The sequence below is a fragment of the Acanthopagrus latus genome, chromosome 9 (assembly GCF_904848185.1).
Source record: "Acanthopagrus latus isolate v.2019 chromosome 9, fAcaLat1.1, whole genome shotgun sequence".
NCBI lineage: Eukaryota > Metazoa > Chordata > Actinopteri > Spariformes > Sparidae > Acanthopagrus > Acanthopagrus latus.
In genome coordinates, this window is record NC_051047.1 from 29,759,449 (window position 1) to 29,771,504 (window position 12,056).

The following is a 12,056-nucleotide window of genomic DNA, read 5'->3' on the forward strand; positions in this document are numbered from 1 at the left end:
TCACATCAGAGAACTGAACTGGACTGACCTCGATAATCCAGATCCTCAAAACCCAGATCAGTTTTATCAGTTGTTATCAGTCAGATCGGATGTTTGTGATGAGTTTCAGTCAGATCAGCTGTTTAAATATGAATGTTTCCAGCATGAAGGAATGTGAGACTGAGACCTGATCAATTATTCATCAACTATCTACAAAATATCTAAAATACAGGTCAGCTGAGGTCGGCATGTTCACATCAGCTCATACCACAGCAGTGGTAGCAGAGCTACGCTAGCAGCATCACAAGTGCTCATTTAGCCTCAAGAACTCAGAAGATCAGTTTAAGTGTTAGAGTAGCTACTATGCTAAACATTAGCATGGTAACACAATAGCATGCTGAAGACGTAATACGTTAAAAGTTACAAAATTATAGTTTATGTAGCCGCCAGCATGTTCACAGGCTAACATTAGCTTGTTAGCATATTAAAAGTGCAATATGCTAAACTACTACTGATGCTAAAATGCCCGTGGGGAGGGTTAGGTGTGAGCAATAAACAATATTTAATGATATAACAAAGCTATTAACTAATAACCTGATAAAAGATGCTAACTAGTGAGCTGGAGAGATGCTGGTCGAGGCTAGCTGCTAGCTGCTTCCAGAGTGAATGCTAACGTTAATGTGTTCCAGGTTGGAAGCTGTCCACTGCGGCTGTTACCCTCTGTGTCCCAAGGCTTTAGTGTATCCTGAAATCTTCCCAGGTAATGAAAACGTGATTAAAAGTTAAGTCTGAGAAATAAAACGTCTGTCAGTGTGGTGCTGTGACTTCTTCTTCTCTGCTCTCTAATGCAGCAGAGTACCTGTACTCCACACCTGAGCAGCTCTGTAAGCGGCTACAGTCACTCTGCAGGAGGCCCGACGTCGCCCGCAGGCATGTCGTCAAGGTAACGGACTGAAGGTTTGGACATCAGAGGAGGAGACATCCTCATCCAGGACACTACGTTTCCCAGAATGCACCTGGCTGAGTGTCTTTCATTAAATCCTTGTGTGTAGTGAACGCTTAGTGAGCTTCTAGCTCCCATTAGTTGTATTTTGTGCCAAGCTACATTAAACAACTCACACTTCGAAGCTCGCTAACTGACTGGACTGAGAGCTTAACTGCACTTTGAAGCTTTTAAGCTAGCTAAGAGGAACTGGACACAGAAGCTAGTGCTAAGCTAACTGGACTGTGAAGGAAACTGAGCTACATTGAACTTAAAGCTAATCAGAGCAAAGTGGACACAAAAGCTAACTGCTAACTGAACTGTAAAGCTAACGCTCACCAGACTGGACCTGGAAGCTTGTTTTAAGCTAAATCTGAGATAACTGGATCTCAGAGTTGACTGCACATATCTAGTCCAGAACTGGACCCAGAAGCTAGCTGACTTGAAGCTAATAGGACATTAAAGCTAATCTAACTGGACTGAGAGGAAAATTGAATCTCACTTCGAGTTAACTCAACATAAAACACTGAGTGAGCTGGACTGTTAAGCTAAATTTAAGCTAACTGGGCTTTAAAACTACCTCTGACCCGGCTGAAGAACTGCTTCACTGTGTCTCAGCATGTTGGACTGTGAAATAAACCTACAGGTCTGATCTTCTTCTTCTGCTGCTCAGGTCGACACCTCCTCCTTCTCCTGGTCGTCTCTTAAGGAGCGTTATGAGACCCTGCTGGCAGCGCAGCGTCCCTGAATGCACCGCGGAGGCTTCAGTCTATTAGCGGCGGCTGGTTCCGAGGCCGTCGGAGCGTCTGCCAGGCCGTCATCATGCCTGACTCGACGCCACGTCCCGCAGAACGCAGCGGTGACTTCCAGCCCGACTCAGGCACCTCCGAGCCCCAAATCAAAGGCAGGCTGGCGGGCTGGAGACGCCGAGTCTGGACCTGTAAACGTCCCCGTGCTCTCGGGCTGGAGCAGAACTTTCTTTTATGTGTGTGGTTTGGGTGGAGGAGGGGGGTTAACGTGTAAAAGCTTTCATGTTTCCACAGGCGGTGCCACCTCATATATCCGGCTGGATCCATTTTTATCCTTTGTGCTGTTGAGGTTCTGTTGTTCACCGCAGCGACTGAGCGGCAGCCAGGCTGTGGTTTCAGTCTGCAGCTCCACCTGAGCTGCCAGGTCCAGGACCGAGACGAAACCAGAATAAAGTGGATCTGCAGACGCTCGTACCCACTGAGGCGACATCAGGCGCCGCAGAACTCTGTGACAACGTTTATTTCATACCGACGAGTCAGATTTAATAAAAGCCAGTTTATGTGGAACGACTGGAAACAGTTTGATTCAAAGCTCCTGATCGACTGATTGATCAGATCAATGCTGCATACACACACACACATAATCATACACACACACGTAATCATACACACACACGTAATCATACACACACACATATAATCATACACACACGTAATCATACACACACACGTAATCATACACACACACATATAATCATACACACTTTTATTAACACGTAGAATTATAATATACTTTCATCAGGAACTAATTGATTTAATGAGTCGTTAGAATTATTAAGTCAATAAGATGAAAATGTTTGATTACAAATAAAAACTTTAATGAATCATAAAATGTTTCTGTTAAGACATTTGTCTGTTAATTAAATATAAGTCTTTGTACAGTAATTAATAATGTGAAGAATAAATACCCGATAAAATAATTAGATATTTAATCAATAAATTCATCATTAGAATATTATTGGATGAAGCATCAGTTTTAATACGACATAAAACGTTTTAAATCTGCATTTTGTGACGTAAAATGTCCGAAATGATTCTGAGACAAAAGAGTCAAATCTGTGTAATTAAATTAAATTCATTTGTGTAATTAAATAAACCATCTTGTTCACAATAAATAAGACTTATTATTATTATTATTATTATTATTATTATTATTATTGATATAATATTATAATAATAATATATAATATAGTATCATAATAATAATAATAATAATAATAATAATAATAATAATATACAAACTTAATCATTACATTAAAGAATGAGCCGAAGAGTCGACTGACTTTCAGAATAAGTCTTCCTGTTTCTCAGCTTGAGGCCTCGTTCATCACTGCACACACACACACACACACACACACACACACACAATCTGAATCTGACCTCAGGGCCGATCCACAGAGACACGAGGGCCCTGAACGCACCACCAACTCCCTACTGAGCACGCTCAGACACACACACACACAATGTGTGTGTGTGTGTGTGTGTGTGTGTGTGTGTGTGTGTGTGTGTGTGTTCACAGTGTGTGTTTTATGGTTCTGCAGTAAAATCTTTATTGGTGTCGTGTTATTCTGGAGGTTTATGATGTCATCGGGTCGCGACCTCGGCTCCCGGCTGATGTCATCGCAGACTGATGAACATAAATATTACTGATCTGAACATCGATCAGCTGATCGATCACTGCACTGATAATCCTTTAATTGCTTTTCAAGCACAGATCATCTGAACCAACTGGGTTCTCGAAGAGTTCCATTTGAATGTGTTTTAAATGGACTCAGAACCAGCAGACTGATGATGTCATGTGAGCTCCTCTCCACTCAGTCACATCTGGGCTCGACTCGTCCGCCTGCCGTTTGCTCGGAGGCTGTTGGATTATCAACAAAGAGCAGCGACAGTAATTTCACGCTTGACGAACGGCGCCGGTTCTTCCTGTCGCCCTGCGGAGTTCTGATTGGAGCTTCACCTCCAGCATCACAAACACACAGAGGTGAAGACGTGTGTGTGCGTGTGTGTGTGTGTGTGTGTGTGTGCTCTGAGAGGACCAATCAGATCGTCTCCTCATCAGGAGACCTCATTAGCATCTTCACGGTCTTTAAACATTAAAGGCATTGTTAGCTTCAGTTATTAGCCTCGTTCCTCTTAGCTTCTACCTGTGAGTCAGTCTGAGTCCTCTCAGTCCACGTCACGCTCACGTGGCTGCAGTGCATTCTGGGTGCACTGCGTCGCATGTTGAGAGACGCGACGTCACGTTGAAGGTCAACGACAAACAACAAAACCTGCCTGTTGATCTGAAGCAGATTCTGTGACAGGCCACATTTGAAACTTGTGACCAGACGGGCCGGATGGAGTTCATCCAATCAGGTGAAGCCGGGAAAGTTTGCACAGTCACCAAGGACGACCCATTAAACCTGGACACGGCGCTGGAGGCGGACCCGTTCAGTGGTGCTGAACCAGTTGATATCTGGATCACAACAGAGCCGGCTAACTCCCTCTTTAGCGCCAGGCTAATTTGAATAGAGATAAAATAAGTGAATGGTCCGGTTCTTCTAGACGTTCTGACTGTCAGCGGGCCGACTGTCCCGTCTCAGTGGTCGTGACTCTTTGGACCTCACAGTGTCGGTCAGAACACGCAGCTTCGAGACATCGAGGCTCCGTTTTCCTCTTCTCTTGAGTTTTACAGCCGTTAGCATCTATAGGTGCTGCATCAGCGCCACCTGCAGGCCGACCGCACCACAGAGTCCAGCTCAGACGTGTGTGTGTGTGTGTGTGTGTGTGTGTGTGTGTGTGTGTGTGATCTGCCCCCCACTGAGAGCTGTTATGTCACACCTGCCCAGCCTTTGATAAATCACTCTGTTCACTCCCCTGGACGAGGAAACACGGCTGTGTTTAACGTCTTTAAATAAGTGTGTGTGTGTGTGTGTGTGTGTGTGATGTAGCCTGTTTTGTACAGTGAGCAGCAGAAATAAAAGGAAATCTTAACGTCTGCATCAAAGCGTCCTGACTGTCAGCTGCCGTCTTGGGATTTATTTAAGTATTCAGCACTTTCAGCTGCGTGTTTAAAGTCGGCCGGCTCAGTTTCCTGCAGCTTCAGAGGAAAACGCCCGTCCCCGGAGACATTAGAGCATTAAAGGTGCTGTAATTAGCCGAGCGAGCTGCCAGCTCCACATTAGCTTTTTACCGCTGCCATATGTTAGCTGCTGCTCGCCGGTGTGCTCGGAGACGTCGTCCTCGAGTGACTCAGTCATGTGCCGTCAACATGCTGCCATGTTTTTAACGGGCCTCTGGTTGGAACGTGGCACGTCCTCCTCGAGCGAGGCTGCAGGCAGCCGTCCATCAGCCCGACTCGGCTCGGCGCTCCAACACAGCCGGCGCTCTCCAGAAACTCAGCGGTCCACAGTTATTATATGAAATAGCTGCTCGAGAGGTTTGGCTCACACAGAACCTCTGAGAGGCCGCGGAGGAAACTGGACCTCATTCACAAGATCACAAACATGAAGTGTGGAGGGAAGAACTCACGAGCAGCACCGAGCAGCACCGAGCAGCACCGCGATGAGTCCCAGCCTATCTCTTCATTTATCAAAGTGAACAGAAACGGATCAGAACCAGACTTCATGTTCCAGACTGATTCACATGAAACTGAAACACTGGTGCCTGACAGCGTTGGCATGCTAACAAGGCTAACGTTAATATGATGGAATGCTAATATTAGCATGTGCACGTTACGTAGGAGGACCAGTCGGCGTCTCGCTGAGCGTCTTCATACAGATTCATTATAAAACTGGAGATTTAATGTGAGAGTGAAACAGTGTCAAACTGGAAAACCTTTAAAATGCAGCGTGAACGTGTTTAACGTGACGATGAAGAACTGTCAGCTTCTGGTGATTCTGGTGCCGCCTGTGGACCACAGCGGGCCGACACCAGCGCCTGCTGATCTTTACTAGAATGTGTCGGCGGCCGGGTCCGATGAGGTCGTGTATTTATATGAGACAGACCCGAGCAGAGTTCTGTTCTCGGCACCGCCTTCAACAGGAAGTGCCAGAGCTTCATATGAAGACAGAGAAGCTGACGGCGGGTCGTGATGACGGGTCGATACCAGAACATTCAACAATGAGAAGAGAGGTGTGAAGAAGCAGATGTTTGATCTCTGGATGGTTCTGGATCAGCAGCATGAAGCGGGCCTGCAGTCAGAACGTCGGCCCGACACATCAGGTTCTGATCAGCAGAAACACATTCAGCCTTTTATATCCAGTTAAAGAGCGAAGCAGCGTCTCAGAGTGGAAGCTCCTCTTCTCTCTGCGTCTCTCGTGCCGAGATAACAGAATCTGTAATTATGGAAAAACCATCTTCTGTTTTTTATTATTCCTTAAATCAGATGTTCTGGTCTGGCAGCAGGAACGATGGGAAAGTGACAGAGTTTAACAGCTCTGTGGTCAGAGCTTCAGTTAATCTGTGCAGAGGAGGAGGAGGAGGAGAGAGGGGGGAGGAGGAGGGGGAGGGGAGAGAGGGGGGAGGAGAGGAGGAGGAGGAGGGGAGGAGGAGGAGAGGGGGGGAGGGAGAGGAGGAGGAGGAGGGGGATGAGGGGAGGAGAGGGGGGGAGGAGGAGGAGGAGGAGGGGGAGGGGAGGAGAGGGGAGGAGAGGGGGGAGGAGGAGGAGGAGGGGGAGGAGAGGGGGGAGGAGGAGAGGAGGGGAGGAGAGGGGGGAGGAGTGGAGGAGGAGGGGAGGATGAGAGGGAGGGGGAGGAGGAGGGAGGAGGAGGAGGAGGAGGAGGGAGAGAGGGGGGAGGAGGAGGAGGAGGAGGAAGGGAGGAGAGGGGGAGGAGGAGGGGAGGAGAGGAGGGGGAGGAGGAGGAGGAGGGGAGAGAGGGGGGAGGAGGAGGAGGAAGGGAGGAGAGGAGGAGAGGAGAGAGGGGGGGAGGAGGAGGAGGAGGAGAGGAGGAGAGGAGGAGAGGAGAGGAGAGAGGGGGAGGAGGAGGAGGGGAGGAGAGGAGAGGAGAGAGGGGGAGGAGGATCAGTTCTGTGACCTCCTCCTGGAACATGGACGCTGTGGAAACACGAACAGACGACAGATTCTGAGTCTGAGTTGTTCACAGTTCATGAAGTTAGCATCCCTCTGGTTCTGGTTGTTCTTGTTCTGGTTCTGGTTGTTCTTGTTCTGGTGCTGGTTGTTCTTGAATTGGATCTTTGTCCTGCAGAGGTTCTGTGGAAGCGTGAGCTGTTCGCGTCGTCTCGCCCTCTTGTTGTGTTCTTCACTCTTTAAGCGGCTCCTGAACACATTTGGGTCGTGTTTCACTTCTGGCCCGGCTGCTGTGTTATTTAGTGGATCCAGCTTTGAGTATTCTGAGATCCAGGCCCGCCCCCCCCCCCCACACACACACACAGATGGAGCGTCCCAGAGATCCTCGGACTCTAAAAGTGCTGTGGGTCGAGGTTTAACACAGAGAGTCTGGCAGGGAGCAGAAACCAGAGCGAGTCTGGCAGCAGAGACCAGGATCCAGAGCGAGTCCTGGAGGACTGCGGCGCTGAAGGTGGAAGCAAACCCGGTATTTATCTCCGTTTAGAACAATGTGGGTGAGATCCCTCCCGTCCTCGAGGAGGCCTCAGCAGGAAGGTGTGGCGCTCAGATCTGCAGCTCCGAGCTGAGGCTTGGCCGGCAGACAGCGGCAGACCGGAGGGGGGGCGAGGGGGGGGCTTTCTGGGCCGCTGTGGATCCAGTTCTGGAACAGGATGGAAGGCGTGCGGCGCGGGGCGGCGCTCCAAGCTGTCAGCGGGCTCTTGACGGAGCGCTCCGAGGTGGATGGGCCCTCGCGGGGCCTCTCAGCACATAATTGCATCCAAAAGGTTTCTGTCAGCTCGCCAGCCGAGCACAGCGAGCTGCAGCGGGCCTGTGGATCACAAGTCCAACAGCACCGAACACGCACACGCACACACACACACACGCACACACACACACACACACACACACACACACACACTCACTGTGTGCTGACGGCACTTCAAAGTAAAAGTACTCGACTGACTCCTGATCAGTTGCATCATCATCACCATGGAGACGCTGTATGCACAGTGAGGCAGGTCGATCCAGTGGTTCTATACATCTGGGTCGGGCCCCTCCAGAACTCCTCTCTGATTGATCTCTGACAGCAGTCATATTGATCACTGATCAGATCATAAACTCGTTCTGACCGGAGGTTAGAAACAGTAACTGAGTAAATCTGTGACTCTGAATGTTTATTTATTATTATTATTATTATTATTATTATTATTATTATTATTATTATTATTATTATTATTATTATTTCAGTACATGTTCATTTATTATAGGCTGGATGGAAACGATCAATATGTTTCTGGTTCTGTTTGATTTGTTTGTCAGTTTATCTTCTGGTCCGAGTCACTTTAAAGGTGTTCTGACCCTGACGGGTCATGTTGGCCCAGGGAGGCAGATCTCAGTGAGCTCCTCGCCTCTGACGGCTTCTTATGAATCAGGTCGGATTGGCGCCTCCTGGACCGTTAATGTGCCATGATGGCCGACATCTTGTCCTGCCACATGTCATCAGGACAGCCAGGACGGAGCGGCGGCGTGCCGTGAATATTCCTCCACCTCATTACTGAGCCTCCACCCTGACGATCATCCGCTCCGACACCATCAGCATGAATAATTATCATCTGGACCCAGACGGAGCTCAGATCTGAGAAGAACCTCTGAGAGGGTTTCAAGTTCTGTCAGCTGCTCGTGTAAAATCTTTAAATGAAGTCACGCGTCGATGATTTAATGTGGTGATGTCATCTCATGTTTGTGGTGATGTCATCAGTGATGAAACAACAGAACTCATATTTTACATTTACAGCAGAACGTGGAAACATCAGCTGATCTTTTACAAACGATCCCAGTTCTCAGAATTGAACGACTCGGGTCGTCACGGGGAAATAAAGAAACAACCCGAGGTGAACGTGTCGGTGCTGGTTCAGGGCGTGTCGCTGCGCTTTAAGTGAAACCTGATTAGAACTTGTTCTCTCTGTAATTTCCTATAATTTCTGCCTGTAATTAAGTTCAGCTGCAGCCTGAACAGAACCATCAGTGTTCCATCTTCATTACAGAACAACGACCATCCCAGATCCTGACAGGTCACTAATGAGCCCAGCAACACGACTGCATCGTTAAAGTCACTATGCTGCACCGAGACATACGGATCAGAACCTGTGAGAAACTGCAGGTCGCCACAGTAGCTGACCCACAGAACCTGACCCACAGAACCTGACCCACAGTACCTGATCCACAGAACCTGACCCACACAACCTGACCCACAGTACCTGATCCACACCACCTGACCCACAGAACCTGACCCACAGTACCTGATCCACACCACCTGACCCACAGTACCTGATCCACACCACCTGACCCACAGTACCTGACCCACACCACCTGACCCACACCACCTGACCCACAGTACCTGATCCACACAACCTGACCCAAAGCCGGACCAAACTCAGCTCTGGACTGAAACAATTTTCCTGACTGCATTTAGGAATCTGAATGTAGCTGTTAGCCTCCAGAACAGTTCTGACAGCATGATTCTCCAGGTCAGCATGTAAAGACCCGGATGTTAGCCTGTAGCAGAAGCTAACACTGACGTTAGCCTGTAGCAGAAGCTAACACTGACATTAGCTTGTGGGAGAAGCTAACACTGATGTTAGCCTATAGCAGAAGCTAACGCTGACGTTAGCCTGTAGCAGAAGCTAACACTGACGTTAGCCTGTAGCAGAAGCTAACACTGATGTTAGCCTGTAGCAGAAGCTAACACTAACGTTCACCTGTAGCAGAAGCTAACACTGATGTTAGCCTGTAGCAGAAGCTAAAACTGATGTAAGCCTGTTGGAGAAGCTAACACTAAAGTTAGCCTGCCAGCTTTATAATTCCGTGTATTGATCCACCTCCATGATCGACTTTTCAACTAATTGAAGTGGAAATCTAAGCTAATCTATTCCCGTCCATCATAGTGAGCGAGCCAGATGAGACGCCTGTTACAGGCCATCGAGTTTACAGTTTAGGATCAGGACTGTAGCTTGTCCAGGATCAGGTCTGTAGCATGTCCAGGAACAGGACTGTAGCGTGTCCAGGATCAGGTCTGTAGCGTGTCCAGGATCAGGACTGTAGCGTGTCCAGGATCAGGTCTGTAGCGTGTCCAGGATCAGGACTGTAGCGTGTCCAGGATCAGGTCTGTAGCGTGTCCAGGATCAGGACTGTAGCGTGTCCAGGATCAGGACTGTAGTTTATCCTGCAGCTGACCGCAGGACTGATGTGAACTGATTTCTCTACACAAGCTGACGTGTGCGGTTGAAGATGCCAATGCTAATTAATTAGCATCTCATTTTCCTGTGCGGGGGGCATGACAGGAAATGGGAGCTGGACCATGATGGTACCCCCCCCCCCTGCCTGGGAGGCTCCCACTAATTGGGTCAGGATCATTGACTCCTTCAGGATCAGGGGACAGATAATAAATGAAGGAGGAGGATGAAGCTGTGGTGAAGCGACAGCGCCCACAGCTGATCTGAGATCATCTCTGATCACTTTCAGTGAGAATGTGTTCAGCAGGAGGAAATACATCAGATACAGACCGTAAAACTGATTCATGATTAACCTAAATAAATGAAACAGAATGACTGTGATGTTTTTAAAGCGACTCTCTGAAGGTGTTGAGACCGGATCACATCCTGTCCGTCCCGCTCTGGTACGTCGATCACATGATCTGGGCGTCAGCCGGCCTCGCAGGTCCAGAGGTCGACACCAAGGTTTGTTCTCTGTGTTTTCTCTGCTGTCGAAGGTCGGCCAGACGTGGAGCCTGAAATCTGAAGCCTGTAGATGTTTTGTGGTGAACGGCAGGAGGAAGAAATAGAAAGTCTAAGTGAAGGTACACTTCAGAGAGTCTGGTTTCTCTCACCACAACGTCACAATGCCAGTACACAACACAGCGACATATTGAAGCCAGACCCCCACAGGCCCAGAGAGCCGGTTCCACGCGAAGCCACAACAAAGACCTGCAAACTTCACAGAGTCCATCATGAGCCGGAGCCTCAGCCAGTACTGAAATAAAACCGCTCAGCTCAGACCAGAATCGTAAAGAACTGCGATCCAAAACTGACTTCATGTGGGCGACCAGGACTCCAAAACATATCCAGCAGCAAGTCATCAGATCTGTGAGAGAACAAACCTCAGGGAACAAATCTGAGAGAACAAACCTGAGAGAACAAACATGAGAGAACAAACCTGAGGGAACAAATCTGAGAGAACAAACATGAGAGAACAAACATGAGGGAACAAATCTGAGGAAACAAACCTGAGGGAACAAACATGAGGGAACAAACATGAGGGAACAAATCTGAGGGAACAAACCTGAGAGAACAAACCTGAGGGAACAAACCTGAGGAAACAAACCTGAGGGAACAAACATTAGGGAACAAACATGAGGGAACAAATCTGAGGGAACAAACCTGAGAGAACAAACCTGCGGGAACAAACCTGAGAGAACAAATCTGAGGGAACAAATCTGAGGGAACAAATCTGAGGGAACAAACCTGAGGGAACAAATATGAGGGAACAAATCTGAGGGAACAAACCTGAGGGAACAAACATGAGAGAACAAATCTGAGGGAACAAATCTGAGGGAACAAACCTGAGGGAACAAATATGAGGGAACAAACCTGAGGGAACAAACCTGAGGGAACAAACATTAGGGAACAAACATGAGGGAACAAATCTGAGGGAACAAACCTGAGAGAACAAACATGAGAGAACAAACCTGCGGGAACAAACCTGAGGGAACAAACCTGAGAGAACAAATGTGAGGGAACAAACCTGAGGGAACAAACCCGAGGGAACAAATCTGAGGAAACAAACATGAGGGAACAAACATGAGAGAACAAACCTGCGAGAACAAACCAGAGGGAACAAACCTGAGAGAACAAATCTGAGGGAACAAATCTGAGGGAACAAACCCAGAATCAGAACCACGAGAGATCAGATGATCACATGATCAATCAGACACAAGAATCCAGTGTGACATTTAGATTCCTTCTTTCTTCACCTTCAGTGAGAGAAACTTCTTAGATAATAAATAATTAACAGATCAATTAATTAAATGTGTAGTTAGTTGTTTCTGCCACCAGGTTCAGTCAGTGTTTCGTCTCAGATGAGGAAACTCACAAGTTATCCTAAAGAAATTCTTGCCATGACCTTCAGAGACCTCCGCACAGACACGGCACGACATATACTGAAGAATGTAACGTTCATA

The 12,056-nt window shown here is 48.0% G+C and overlaps 1 protein-coding gene across 4 annotated transcripts in view; it reads left to right on the top strand.

Moving 5' to 3' along the window:
* Nucleotides 1–2,295, top strand: part of gtdc1 (glycosyltransferase-like domain containing 1) — a 32,699-nt gene extending 30,404 nt beyond the window's left edge. For all 4 annotated transcript variants that reach the window (XM_037110129.1, XM_037110131.1, XM_037110130.1 and 1 more), the window contains 3 exons: nt 669–739; nt 831–922; nt 1,635–2,295. In XM_037110129.1, coding sequence (XP_036966024.1) covers nt 669–739; nt 831–922; nt 1,635–1,709 — 238 coding nt within the window. In that variant the 3' untranslated portion in view covers nt 1,710–2,295. The remainder of the gene's footprint in view (nt 1–668; nt 740–830; nt 923–1,634) is intronic.
* The last annotated feature ends 9,761 nt before the right edge of the window (nt 2,296–12,056 follow it).